Consider the following 14,368-nt stretch of genomic DNA (forward strand, 5'->3'; position numbering starts at 1 on the left):
CTCTGCCTCCTGGGTTCAAGCAGTTCTCCTGCCTCAGCCTCCCAAGTAGCTGGGATTACAGGCACGCGCCACTACACCCAGCTAATTTTTGTATTTCTGGTAGAGACGGGGTTTCAGCATGTCGGCCAGGATAGTCTCAATCTCTTGACCTCGTGATCTGCCCGCCTCAGCCTCCCACAGTGCTGGGATGACGGGGTGAGCTGCCACGCCCGGCCTTTATTTATTTAGAGAAAGGGTCTCATTCTGTTGCCCAGGCTGGAGTGCAATGGCACGATCAGAGCTCACTGTGGGCTCCATCTAAAGGGGCACTTTTAGTTTTTAATTTATTTATTTAATTTATTATGAGACAAGGTCTCACTTAGTCACCCAGGTTGGAGTGCAGTGGAGTGATCCCAGCTTACTGCAGCCTTGACCTCCTAGGGTTCAAGCAATCTTCCCACCTCAGCCACTCGAATAGCAGGGACCACAGGCACACGCCACCATGCCCATTAACTTTTTTCTTTTTTTTTGTAGAGACGAGGTCTCTCCATGTTGCTTGGGTTTGCCTCGAACTCCTGAGCTCAAGTGATCCTCTTGCCTCAGCCTCCCAAAGTGCTGGGATAGCAGGTGTGAGCCACTGCACTGGGCCCCTGCAGGAGCACTTTTAAAAATCACAAATTAGGTCAGACACAGTGGCTCACCCTTGTAATCCCAGCACTTTGGGAGGCTGAGGCAGGCGGATCAAGAGGTCAGGAGTTCAAGACCAGCCTGCCCAACATAGTGAAACCCCATCTCTACTAAAAATACAAAAAAAAAATTAGCTGAGCATGGTGGTGGGTGCCAGTAATCCCAGCTACTTGGGAGGCTGAGGCAGGAGAATCGCGTGAACCCAGGAAAAGGAGGTTTCAGTGAGCTGAGATCCGGCCACTGCACTCCAGCCTGGGCGACAGTGTGAGACTCTGTCTCAAAAAAAAAAAAAAAAAAAGAAATCACAAATTCAATTCCTTTAAAATATATCCAGATTTTCTTTTTCCTCATTTCAGTTTTGTATTCTGTGTTTTTCTAGGAATGCATCTATTTCATACAAACTTTTTAATTTATCAGCCTAAGGCTATACATAGTACAAGGATAATTACTATCCTTTATGCAGCAGTGTGGGCAGGGTAAGGACAGCCTCTGTCTCATTTCCAACATGGCTGCCTTGTGCCTCCTTTCTCTTTTTTCCCATTGGTCTCGCTGGAGTTTTATCAATGTTAATAACCTTCTCTGAGAATCAGCTTTAGGTTTTGTTGATTTTTCTCTAGTGTCTGTTTCCTTTCTCTGCATTCTTTTGAAGCTGATAAAGTTTTGATGAAAATTATGGACATCAGTCACAAAATGTTGGCAAGTTGATGCAGGGCACAGAGACCTGGGGGGGTCATGTGATTGAATGGAGACACAAGGGGGCTTGCCAGTCCCAGCTCCTGCTCCTGTGGGTCCATGATATTCATTTTGTTTACTCCTGCTACTCTACCTGTACATTATTAGAGATTTCACTGCTTTAAAAGTGTTCCTACCCTTTAATCAAGCAATTTCATTTCTGAGAAATGGCCTGAGTGTACCATTAGACAAGAGTCAGGCAGATACGCTGTTGTTATTCATGCAGGCAGCAGGGAGGAGATTTACCAGGTCATGTGCATGAACCATCCAAGGGAAGGGCTGCAGGCTTGGCTGCCTCCAGGAGCTCCAAGGGGCTCGTCAGGCTTTTCTTCCTCTCATCTCTGCCTTCATCTAGGCTGTCATAGATGAACTCTTCTCATTTGGTGGCAAGAGAGCCACCTGCCACAAGTTTGCAGCTGGCATTGTGTAAACTCAGCAGCTCCAACAGGAAATCAGATCTCCTTTCCAGCAGTCTTCGAACTATTTTGAGATGTGAGAGTGTCTCAGGTGACCATGACCAGGGTGATGAAATGTGATTTCTGCACATTTTTTCCCTTTAACTTTGTATTTCAGGCATAAAGTGGTAAGAATCCATACTATAAAGATTCCCATGTACCTTTCCATTCCCCGGATGTTAAATGTGGCCACGTTTGCTTTATCCTTCTCTCCTCTCTCTCCCACTTGCTCCTCTCTCCCTTCCTATATCATAAATTTTCGCACCTAACTTTATTCCTTTTCTTCTACTTTCTGTAGGATTAATTTTTAGTTCTTTTTCTGAATTCTTGAGATAGATACTTGGATCATTGGTTTTCCATCGCCCTCCCGGTATATGCATTTTAAGGCTGTAAATTTGTCGTTTATCACAACTTTAACTGCATCCCACGAGCTTTGATGTGTCCAGATGTTCTTTTTCATTCAGTTTAAAAAGTTTCTCGCTTTATGTGTAATTTCTTTTTGACCCATTGGCGACACAGAAGCCTATCACTTACTTTCCAAACATTTAGGGGAACTTCTAGTTATCTTTCCTTCCAGAATATTCTGTTGGGATCATTTTCCTCCCACCTGAAGAACTCCCTTTAGTATTTCTCTAAGTTCAGATCTGCTGGTGACAGATTCTTTCAGTTTCTGTTGGCCTGAAAACATCTTTATTTTTGTCTTTAATTTTGAAGAACTGAGGGAGTTGAGATTCTGAGAACAAAAGGAGGAGCTCCCCAGCAAGCCCCTAGGGAAGCTTGGAGGGTATTACCAGTTAAGTGTGGGGCCTGCAAAGAAGACTGGTGTCCTGTGGTATAGTGGGGTGCAAGGACAGACCACGGGCCAGGTCCGAGTTGCCTTGCAACTCCTCGGAGGAGGGTTTAGGATCTGCTCTTAGGATGGGTGCAGAGGCGCTGGAGGTGCCAGGCATGGCTCAGTAAAGAGCTGGCACATCTTGGTCTCCAGATGTGTAGTGCTAGCTCTTTACTGCAGTACACATCTGAAAATCCCTGGGACCATGGGGTTTTGGGGTCCCAGGACAGCAGATCTGCTCCTCCTGTGTGGGCTGGAGGCAGGTTGGGGGAAGAACGTGTGGCTGCATGGCCCACAGGGACTGCCCCTGGTTTTCTGCCCAGGATCACTGCCTGTCCGAGCTGGAGATACAGGTTCAGAAGAAAGACGAGGAGATCCTGCTGCTCCAGGAGGAGAGGGAGGCCCTGAAGACGCAGCTGAAATGCCTCCTCAAAGGCAAAGGCCAAGAGGCATCCATGTCCCCAGGCAGGAGGGTGAGCCAGCCCCAGCGGGGCACAGTGCAGAGCTCTAAGACAGTCATTTCCAAAGCATCCAAAACTGCTGGTGACACATAGACCCCTGGCAAACCCCCAGGCCCCCTGGATCCTACCAGGTCCTCACTGGAACGCGGACCGGTTCTCAGGGTTCTGATCAACAGGCAGGGGAGAAGCGAACAGAGGCACGAAATGACAAATGAGAGCCGTGAGCTGATGCAACAGGCAGGGGAGAGGCGAACGGAGGCGCAAAATGACAAATGAGAGCTGTGAGCCGATGTCTAGGCACCTGCACCTGGTTTCTGACTTGCTTTCTGCCTGGGGCAAGGCATGGCGCTGTCTGGGTTCAGGGTCCTCATCTATAAAACGAGGGCTGAGCTAACCTCTGAAATCCTGGGTCATGGGGGCCACCCTGCAGGCGGATTCCCCAGGCCTGGCCGTGTGCATCGTGGGCAGTGGTAGCTTGGACTACCCTGCCCTGGCCGGGAATCCCTTCTCCCTACTCTCTGGCTGTGTGCCCCCCTGTGAGGTGGGGGATGGGGTTGGGGTGGGGGTGGGGTGGGGATGCTATCCCACCTCTAGGTCTGGGCAGAGGACTGGATGTGGCAGGTCTGTGTTGTGCCCAGCGGGGGTCACCTGATCTTCCTAAGACCTGATTTCTTTCATACCTGAGGAGACAGCCTGAGTTTATGCTGGGGGCCAGAGATGAAGCAGGGACCAGGGGGAAGGCCCCTGACCATGCCAAATGCCCTAAATGCCTCAAGGGAAGGCTGCCTAGACACACAGGGCAGGGGCAGGGAAAGGTGGTCAGCCAGGGGCTTCCACTCTCTGTCCTCCCCAGGCTACTGGGTGGGTGTCTGAGGGTGGGGCACCCAGGCAACGACATGCACTGTGGGCGTGTCTAAGGCTGGCTCCCTGACTTCCAAGGCCTTGTCTTTTACTGCAAGGCCACTTGCCGGGGGCTGCTCTGGGGCTGCCTAGAACCCCCCTGACCCCTGCCCATCCACAGGTTCCTGTGCCCTCCACTGCCACAGCACCCACATCCCCCAGCCCCTTGGCAGGAGGATGCAGGTCCCCTCCCCAGACGTGAAAGGCCACTGTCCCTTCCAGGACAGACAGTGGTCCATTTCTGGGGTGCTGCAGGAGGGGCTGGAAAGCTGAGGGTCCCCCGGGCATCTTGCAGGAGCGGTTCTCAGATGCTTCGCTGAAGCTGGGCAGGCTGAGCCTCCTGAAGGCCTTCTCCAGAGATGAGGAGGAGCTGCAGCACTGGCAGCAGGTGCGGGCTGCCTGGAGAGCGGGCACGCAGTGGGGGACCCTGGCCCAGAAGCCACTCAGGTTGCTTAGCTAAGAGGCCCAGGCCCCAAGTGTCCCCACTGCAGCCCTGACCTGGGGTGCCCCCACTCCAGGGGAGCAGGTGAGGTGGGTGGGTTGTTAACCCCTTGAAGTCACAGGTCAGGTGCAGTCTCCTGACAGAGGGAGGACCCATGACTGAGGCCGCAGTGCCTGGGCCATTGTTGGTGACCTTGCCAGGAGGATGCTCTCCCACTCCCTGGACCCTGCAGCAGCCGGGAAGGAGGCACCTGCCCCGGTGCCCCTGCCATAAGTATTACAGTCCCCCACCCTGGGGGTGCCCCGCAGCCCTGCCCAGCCCCTGCCCTACCCATCTCGCAGATGCAGGAAGAGTCTGCAGCACCGGAGAGGGGCAAGGAGCTGGACCTGGGAGGTGGCGAGGAGGACGAGGGCCTGGAAGGGGAGCCCGAGGGAGCGGAGGACACGGGTGCCAGGGGAGGTGTGAGCCAGTTGGGGGCTATACATGAGGAGGGACGCAAGGAGGAGGAAGAGGAGGAAGGGGACAGGGATGAGGACTCCGAGGAAAGGGAGCTGCCAGAGGAAGAGGGGATCCCCAGGAGAAGTGCCTCCTCCCTGGCCGAGTCGTTTGAGGAGGAGCTGCTGACCCAGCTGGAGGAGTACGAGCAGGTCATCCTGGACTTCCAGTCCAACCTGGAGGCCACCAGGACCAGATACTCCCTTGCAACAGGTAGGGCCTCGGCGGGGGGCTGGGCTTTGGCCACTCAGCAGGTCCCGGCCCAGGAGCTGGGACGCCGAGACGCTGCCTGCTCTGGTCAGTGAGCTGGAGCAGGGGCAGGTGTCAGCAGCCTCACCCAGGCTCGCAGAGCCCTCCCAGCTGGCGCGGTGGCCTGGCCCTCTTCAGTCTCTCATTGCCCCTGCTTGCTCCTGTTCACTGCCTCTGCGCCCAGGAGTGATTGCGTCTTTACAACAACAACTGGAGTTCCAAGAATCCCAACTGCGAAAGATCAATAGGGAAAATGAGACGCTGCAGAAGGAGCTTCGAGAGCGGAAGCAGCAGCTACAAGCCATGACCGACAAGGTGGCCGTGCGCTTAGTACCGGCCTCCGCTCCGTGAGCATGGGCCAGACTTCATTAACCCCCAGCAGCTCGGGGCAGGCGCCACCCGTCCCATCTACTGATGGAGACTTTGAGCCTGGGGTGTCCAGGCAGCTGGCCCAGGGTTGTGTGGCCGATAGCGGCCCCGCCAGGATTCCCCAAGGTGTGTGGGAGGCTGGAGCCTATGTGTCCAGCCACAGCTCTGCCCTGCCCCTGGGCTGGAAGCATGTGTCCCTGTCTCCTGAGCCACTGTGCTCTTGGCCTCTCCTCAAGCATCTCCCGGCCCCTGAGTCCTGGGGGTGAGAAGGCTCTCTCTGTGCTTAGAGAGACTGCTACTCCACTGAGCCCACTCTTGTCGTTTTTGTTAAGTGTTTTAAGTTTTTATTCTTATCAAAGTTATTCATGCACATCGCTTAAAGGATCAAATAGTTCCACGAGGCGTGTCATGAAAACCAGGAGCCTCTGACCTCCTCCCTCTCATCTGCCCTCTCCTAAGGCATCATTTTAAATTCTTCCAGCACATTCTTTATGAATCTATCTCCATATCTCTAAATGGCATGCTCATAATGCCCGTTCTAGATTTTTCTCCATCTTAACATTATTTAATGCTTCCTTTTTTCCTCCCCTGCCACCCCCCAGCACACACAAGGGCAGCCTTTCCATCCACCCTGCTCCCCATATCATTCTATCACAATCATGTTGCACTGACATCATTAGGACAGTTATTTGTCTCCCACACACACACACACACTCAAATAAGTTTTACAGAACAGTACTAAGATTCATAAACCACAACTTGAAAACGGCTGCATCCCATATCTTTTGCTTTCTTGCCCAGTTCACTTATTTCTGGTGGAGCACATCCTCCAGTAGTTTTATCAAAAAGGATGACTGAGGCCAGGCGCGATGGCTCACACCTGTAATCTGAGCACTTTGGGAGGCTGAGGCAGGTGGATCACCTCAGGTCAGGAGTTCAAGACCAGTCTGGCCAACATGGTGAAACCCCGGCTCTACTAAAAATACAAAAATGAACTGGGTGTGGTGGTGGGTGCCTGTAATCCCAGCTACTCAAGAGGCCAAGGCAGGAGAATCACTTGAACCCAGGAGAAGGAGGTTGCAGTGAGCTGAGATTGTGCCATTGCACTCCAGTCTGGGCGACAAGAGCAGAACTCCACCTAAAAAAAAAAAAAAAAAAAGGATGAAAGGGGGTAAAGTTTTGGGGACACAATATACTGGCAAATGTCCTTACTGTACACCCTTGCAACATTTGGGTTGGATATAGCATTCCCGTTTGGAAACCATTTTCCTTCGGCATCACAGAGGCATTTCCTCTGTTGCCTTACAGTTTTCAGGTTTGCTGATGAGAAGTCCAAAGACGTTCATGGTTCTTTGTGGGATGGTTGTTCCTCTCTGGAGAGTTGTAAGATCTATATTTGTCCCAGGTGATCTGAAACCTCCCAGAGTTATGCTTTACTGAGGGCGTATTTTCATCTGTTGTACTGGGCACTCAGGGGCCATCTGGAAACTCATGTCCTTTAGCTCTGGAATTTTCTTTGGTTTTATTGTTTTTTCATGTCCTTCTCTCAATTATTTGGCTATTGGACCTCCTGTCCTGCTCTTGTTTTATCTGTTATCTCCTCCTTTTTGTCTCCTTGTCTTTTACAGATACTTTCTGAAGATTTCCTTAACTTTATCAACAGCTCTTGAGTTTTCATTTTGTTATAATATTTTACTCTGATGTTCTCTGAATGCTCCATTTTTCGTTTTTCGAAGCGCACTCGTGTTTGGCTTCACAATTGCAGTATCTTCTCTTCCCTCAATGACAGTGTTCATCATAGTTTTCTAACTTCTTGCACCACTCCTATTTCTTACAAGTTCCATTTTATTTTATTTTATTTTATTTTATTTTATTTCTTTTGGAGACAGAGTCTTGCTCTGTTGCCCAGGCTGGAGTGCTGTGGTGCGATCTTGGCTCACTGCAAGCTCCGCCTCCTGGGTTCATGCCATTCTCCTGCCTCAGCCTCCCGAGTAGCTGGGACTACAGGCGTCCGCCACCACGCCTGGCTAATTTTTTGTATTTTTGGTAGAGACGGGGTTTCACCATGTTAGCCAGGATGGTCTCTATCTCCTGACCTCATGATCCGCCCACCTCGGCCTCCCAAAGTGCTGCGACTACAGGTGTGAGCCACCACGCCTGGTCACAAGTTCCCTTTTGAAGTTGGCTTTTGGTCTCTCATTCATCTGAGAGCTTTGCTCCAATGTTCAAGTTGACTGGACTCTGAGCATGCAGGTGACCACTCCGTGCTCCCTGGGCAGAGCAGTGTGCTTTGCTTTGGCATTTTAATGGAGAGTTTCTTTTGTTTTCTTTATTATTTTTATTTTTCCGAGATGGGTTCTCACTCTGTCACCCAGGCTGGAGTTCAGTAGTGTGATCACAGCTCACTGCAGCCTCAGCCTCTCCAGGGTCAGGTGATCCTCTCATCTCAGCCTCCTGAGGAGCTGGGACCACAGGCGCACGCCACCACGCCCAACCAATGTTTTTATTTTTTGTAGAGACAGCATCTATGTTGCCCATGCTTCTCTCAAATTCTTGAGCTCAAGTGATCCACCCACCTCAGCCTTCTAAAGTGCTGGGATTACAGGTGTGAGCCACCACACGTGGTCTAGGGCTCTTCATTTCTGAAATAACATTCCACCAGTCATCCTCATTTTAGTCTCCATGTTTAGAAGAACCCGGACCAACAATGTCTGAGACCTTTAGGAACTCAAGTGTGAGCTGGGCTTGTTTTCTGCTTTCCCTACTGCCGGCTACTTGGCTTTTTTGGATCTGGGATGTCAGATAGCACTCAGCCATCTTCAAACTCTCCAAAATATTTTTAGTCCTCTTTCTTCTCCTCTTCTCCCTGCCTTCAGTAGAAATCCCGCTGCCATTATTTTAGGGAGCTTTGGGGAAGGAAAAAAGTTAGGTGCCAGCGTTCAGTCTGTTATTTCAACCTGGGAGACCCCCACGCCAACCCCTCTGTCTCCTTCCAGTTCTCCAACCTCCGAGAAGATAAGAAACACCAAGAGATGATGGGGCTCATTGAGAAGGACAACCAGCTTCTCCGACAGGTGACAGCCTGGGTGTCGTTAAATGGTCAGCCAGGCCACTGTTCTTGCTGTAAGTCCCAACACAGTGAAGGCCAAGACGGGGCTGGAGCATCTTCACAGCCCAGCCAGAGTCCCTTAACTTAGGTAGCATGCCACTCGACGTATCTCTGGGCCCCACGTCCGCACAGAAAGCTCCTCGCAATCGCTGGGCCCAGACTGGACTGGAGGGACCAGCAAGAGTTGCTGGCCTTTTTTTTTTTTTTTTTTTGAGACAGAATCCTGCTCTGTCACCAGGCTGGAGTGCAGTGGTGCAATCTCAGCTCACTGCAACCTCCGTCTCGCGGGTTCAAGCGATTCTTCTGCCTCAACCTCCCGAGTAGCTGGGACTACCAGCATGCGTCACCACGCCCAGCTAATTTTTGTATTTTTAGTAGAGACAGGGTTTCACTATGTTGGTCAGGCTGGTCTCGATCTCTTAACCTCGTGATCCACCCGCCTCAGCTTCCCAAAGTGCTGGGATTACAGGCGTGAGCCACTGCACCTGGCCGCCAGCCATCTTTTAGGAAAAAGTGGATGGGTATCACACGTACTCAGGTTGGGTGAAATGACCCCACCTCTTTGTCCTCCCCGGATGTCCCCAGCAAGTGTCAAAACTGGAGAGAAAGCTCACCAAGCGGGACCATGTCATCTCAGAGTTGGACACCAAGGTCAGCCAGCTGCAGGAGCAGGTGGAACTGGACCAGAACCACCTGCAGAGGTGGAAGCAGCTGCAGGAGGATTTGCAGAGCAAGAAGGAGATGATTCAGGAGGCAGAGCAGCAGGTCTGCGTGGCCCTGGAAAGCTCCCAGTCCAGGGTACGCCCAGCCCCTCCTCCTGAGGGTCTGTCCCAGCAGCTGGTGGCCAAGCACCCGGGCCCCTGCCCACTGCCCACCGAGGTAGAACCGGGCTCTGAGTACGCGGGGGCTCAGGCTGGTTCTGCCGTGTACACCAGCACCCACACAGAGTTGACGCTCAAGAAGCGTGGGTAGAGGATGGAGTGAGGGTGTGATGGAGCACCCCAGAAGCATTCGTCAATGGCAGTGGTGGGCAGAGCCCCGCGGGCAGGGCTGCGGGTCTTGGCTTGCATTGTGAAGGGGATGGCTCACTGGCTGGAAAGGAGGAGGGCGCCTGGATTGAGAGGAATGGTGGTGTCAACCCCTCTCTGAGTCATGGTGTGCTTGCTGGGCCAGGCACCATTCTAAGTACCTTCTTGGCATCGAAGTCATGTGGCTCCTTTAACCAAACTATGAAGTAGTTATCATGATCCTCACTTAACAGACAAGCAGGAAAGGATGAACAGTCCCCCTGGACCCCAGACATGCTTTTTGCGGTGGTGCTGGGATTTGGACCAGGCAGTCTTAACTGCAGGACCCCACTGGGACGTCATATTAAATGTGAGCAAGGCCAGAACGCACCCTGCTTGTGAAGGCCCCATGCCAAAAAGGAAATCAATAAACAGCTGACTTTTTTTTTTTTTTTGAGGCAGGGTCTTTCTCTGTCATCCAGTCTGGAGTGCAGTGGGGTGATAACAGCTCACTGCAGCCTCGGCCTCCCAGGCTCAAGCCGTCATCATCCTACCTCAACCTCCTGAGTAGCTGGGACCACAGGCATGTGCCATCATACCCAGCTAATTTTACAAACTTTTTGTAGCGACGGTCTCACTATGTTGTCCAGACTGGTCTCAAACTCCTGGGCTCCAGCAGTCTGCCTGCCTTGGCCTCCTGAAGTGTTGGGAATACAGGTACCAGCCACCGTGCCTGGTCCTGACCTTGATTTATAATCCAAAATTAAGCAAAGGTCAAGGTCATGTATGGAGGCTTTTGAGGTCATGTTCCCACCAGGAATGCCAACTGCAACTCAACTGTGTTCTTTTTCCTGCCTGAGCCTGCCTCCTTCCAGCTGGGTCAGACGGCAGCACCCACCCCTGGTATCCCTTGATAAAACAGTTTGGGATCCAGCCGTAGTCCTGGTGAAAGCATTCGACCAGAGGCAGTCTAGGTGTGTCCATTTGTACGCCAGCCTGCACCGACCTGGTAGAGCCTGGAAAGCTGAGCTTAGAAATACTCTGAAGCTAAGTCCGGGTGAGCAGGAACTAGCGCCAAGCCTGATGGTGAGGCCCCACGGGTGTGGGGAAGTGAGGCTGGACACCCTGGGTAGCTGCCAACTTCTACCCTGGGGAGGCACCCCCAGAACAGAGGCCCAGCCCCTTGTGGCCTCAGGACCTCCAGCACTTGGCACGATGTTTGTACAAAGTGAGCACTCAATAAATACTGGACAGAAGGAAAGGATTCCACTCCTCACACAGGCCAGGGGCCCATGCCATTACTGCTGTTACTTAAACCTGTCCAAGCGGCAGCGTGGACATGCTTCCACTCGGAGGCAAGGCGGAGCCTTTCGGGCCCAGCTCCCGTTGGGCGCCTCTGTGTCGTCAGGGTTTCTGGCCGAGGAACTGGTGCTGATGGTGCCGCATCACTCCAGGGGTTTCTTTCTGAGGCTCCTGGGACGCAGATTGGAGAGATTTCCTCTGTAGCTTCCTGGGAGGCACGATTAGCTACCTCTGGGGAGGTGGCTGCAGTGTACAGGCAGACAAGGATCTTCACGCAGCAAAAGACTGGAACGCCTTCTGGGTCTGTGCGCAGGGGCCAGGTTCAATGCTGCTGTCCATGGCACAGATGCCTCCTAGTCAGCATGGAAAGCAGGAAGGGCCAGCAGCACACTGTTAAATGCCTAAAGTGAGAGTGTCGCCAAGGGCCAGGAAGTCCACTCACTGCAGCTCCCCTGGGCAGCGGAGGAAGGTCCAGGGGTTACGTGCAGCTTCTGTACTATTTTGGTTTCTTGGTTTAAAAATATGTGTGTGTGTGTGGGTAGGTTTTACTTTCCAATTAGAAAAGCCAACGTGGTGTCAAAGAGCCTTTGGGCTTTGGGGCTGGGCCGCGCAGGGTCAGGGGCTGGATCCAGCAGCTCCTAGCTCTCAGGCAGCCCACACTGACTTCTCCGGCCCCTGTTCCCAGTTTCTAAAGCCATGAAAAGTGAGGGCGAGCTGTTCCTTCCTGGTCTATAAAAAAATAAAGTGCTGGGGGGTGCAGCCCACTGGCTAGGTGCCTGGTTGGGCAAAGATGAGTGACGATGTTGTCCCTTTGCTCATAGCTCGAGAGGCTAAGGAATAAGATCATCCAGGCCACCTTTAGCATCTCCGGGACCAAGTCCTTGGCCAACGAGATATCTGACAATGACATCCTGGAAGCCCTGCAGGTACACCCCTAAGCTCAGCTGCCTCCATCCGGGCCCCATCCCCCTAGGCCACAGCTGGGGTAGGGGGTGGGGTGGGGGCCTAGGTTAGATTCAAGGGACTCTGTTCTCATGCTCGCTGTGTCACCTATTCACCTGGACCCCAGGACCCTCCTTTCTCTCTGCTCAGGCAGAGGGGACCAAATCATCCTAAGGTGGGTGGGGGCATGGCATGGGAGTCTTACCCACTCTCAGCAAAAAGGCGGAGGGGCATCAGAGACCAGCAGTAGCCACCACAACCCATCCTGAGCACTGTGGAGAGGGGACAAGCCGCTCGGGTCACGAGGACTCTCCCGCAGCAGGAGCCCAGCCCCCTGCTTTGTCCAGCTTGGTCCCCTCCGCTGGTATCCCCACCCACGGATCCAGGGCCCTGGCGCAGACTCTTCCCATCCTGGCTACAGCCTCCTGGGCTCCTTCCTGACCAGGGGTCCCCAAGCAGGGGCCTCGGAGAAGTAGAAGGGTGTAGGAGAAATAATTCAGGCCTTGGGGTCACTGGGCATGAGGGGGTCACCACCCACCAGCTGTGGGCCACACAGTCACTTCTCTGAGTCATACGTGCCTCCCTCTGTGACGGAGAGCGCATGCTTACCTGCAAGGTGTCGTTAGACTCAGAGAGCTGGGAGTCAGGCACTGGCTGTGGCTCTGTGTGGGGCCATGTGCTACGCAGGGGTCACCTCTTACCAGCAGCTGCTTCTGGTCCCAAGACTCACACTTTGCCCTCTGGGGCTGCCCTTAAACCCCAGTGTGTGCCCACGACCTTCCAGCACCCACGTTCCTGGGGCCTGGTTCCCTTCCTCTGCAGAGCGGGTGGGTCCCAGAGGTGCCTTTCCTGCAGAGCTGTAATGTGGGCAGAGATCTCTGCGGCCTTGGTACTGTTGTCTGGGGGAGGGGAGGAGGAAGGGGAGGGAAAGAGGAAGAGGGAAGACAGAGGATGGAGGGAGTATACCCACTGCACAGTAGCCAGGGAAGAGCACCTTTGCTTGTTTGCTGTAACCTGACACAAACTAGCAACGGCCCAGAGAGGAGACTGGAAGAGGGGTGGGGACAACGTTCCCTCTGCACAGGACAGAAGGGACTTGAGGGACAGATGTGACGACCTCAAAGGTCTCTTGGAGTCTGGGGTTCCTTACAACTCTAAGAGGGCCGAGGAGGGGACTTAGTGCAGGCTTCTGTGGGCTGGTGGTGTGCACCTGCCCCAGCTCCCCGTTCTGTGACTTCACTTCCGCGGCTGAAAATCAGCCGCCGTGGGAGTATTCCCACCACAGAAATTGGCAACGCCACAAAGCCCTGGAGAGTCGGTTGTAAGTATTTACCAGCACACCCCTGCTGCAGCGAGCCCCTCTGGAGGAGGAGAGGCTGGTATCCCAGGCAGCTGGCATGAACTGGGCACACCAGCCTCAAGGCCAAGGTGAGGAACTGGGAAGGCCACCTCCACGGTTGTGTTTCTTGTGTAGAGAATTATCTCAGAGAGAAGCGACTACTATAATCAGCTGAAGCAGAAAGGTGTCAAAGTGCCCCCCCTTCATCAGTCAGAGGCCTTCCTGCCCAGCAAAACCAAGAAGGGGACCTCCAAGTAGGCCCAGCCAGGCGCCCAAATACGGTCAGCCCAGCAGAGGCCAGGGCCCAGCTCCAGAACCACCCGCCCCCACCATGAGTCCTGTTCTCAGACTTAGAATTAAACCCCGGCGTTGGCACTGTCCCACCTTTTTCTTCTCTGGACTCCACGTGGGGGCCTATTGTCCTCTGCGACCTTGAACTACTGACACTCCCCATTCCAAAGCTCACTCACTGGGGGTCAGCACACCAGCCTGTGCTCCTAGCTCCTAACAGGTCCCCCTGAGGCCCCAGGCTGCCAGCCGCCTGAGCCGGGGTGTCCAGCCAGCACTCAGCACAGACCTCACACCTACTGAGCAGAGGGGGTCTGTGACCTCCTGCCCTGGGGCCTCTCCTGGCTGGGGCACTCTCTTGCAGGAGGATTGGAAGATGGTGAGGGTGGGGGGCTCTGTTCCCATCCCCCTGCTCCTGGAAGGAAAGTTTTACGGACGGCAACGGTGTCTGTGGTCCCTGACGCTTGCCCGGCGCCTCGCAGGCTCTGGGCGCCTGAACACATCCGGAAGGGGCTCTCCCCATCGCCCTTCTCTGCTCCCCACCCACACCCGCTTCCCTTCCCGCCGCGAGCACCGAGCGTGGGCCACGTGCGGGCGCCATGCCCCTCAGGTCCCGGAGGGGGACGGTCCCCGCGGCCGGGTCCTCGATACCCAAGATTCAGACCCAGACTCGCCCAGAGCCTCCCGTAGTCTCGCCGGCGCTGCAGCCGGGTCCCCGCGGGGCTGGAGGGCTCGTGGCGTCGTAGCCGCTCCAGCAGGGGTGAAGGAGGTCGGGGACCC

General features: G+C 53.9%; 1 protein-coding gene across 1 annotated transcript in view; it reads left to right on the forward strand.

The window, feature by feature from the left end:
- Window positions 1-13,680, forward strand: part of LOC105522347 (coiled-coil domain-containing protein 27-like) — a 14,911-nt gene extending 1,231 nt beyond the window's left edge. Inside the window, exons 2-9 of the mRNA XM_011956843.1 lie at window positions 3,009-3,158; window positions 4,342-4,434; window positions 4,689-5,196; window positions 5,417-5,547; window positions 8,598-8,675; window positions 9,296-9,508; window positions 11,841-11,945; window positions 13,436-13,680. Coding sequence (XP_011812233.1) covers window positions 3,009-3,158; window positions 4,342-4,434; window positions 4,689-5,196; window positions 5,417-5,547; window positions 8,598-8,675; window positions 9,296-9,508; window positions 11,841-11,945; window positions 13,436-13,558 — 1,401 coding nt within the window. The 3' untranslated portion in view covers window positions 13,559-13,680. The remainder of the gene's footprint in view (window positions 1-3,008; window positions 3,159-4,341; window positions 4,435-4,688; window positions 5,197-5,416; window positions 5,548-8,597; window positions 8,676-9,295; window positions 9,509-11,840; window positions 11,946-13,435) is intronic.
- Window positions 13,681-14,368: the final 688 nt, after the last annotated feature.

This window comes from Colobus angolensis, unplaced genomic scaffold (assembly GCF_000951035.1).
Source record: "Colobus angolensis palliatus isolate OR3802 unplaced genomic scaffold, Cang.pa_1.0 Scaffold426, whole genome shotgun sequence".
NCBI lineage: Eukaryota > Metazoa > Chordata > Mammalia > Primates > Cercopithecidae > Colobus > Colobus angolensis.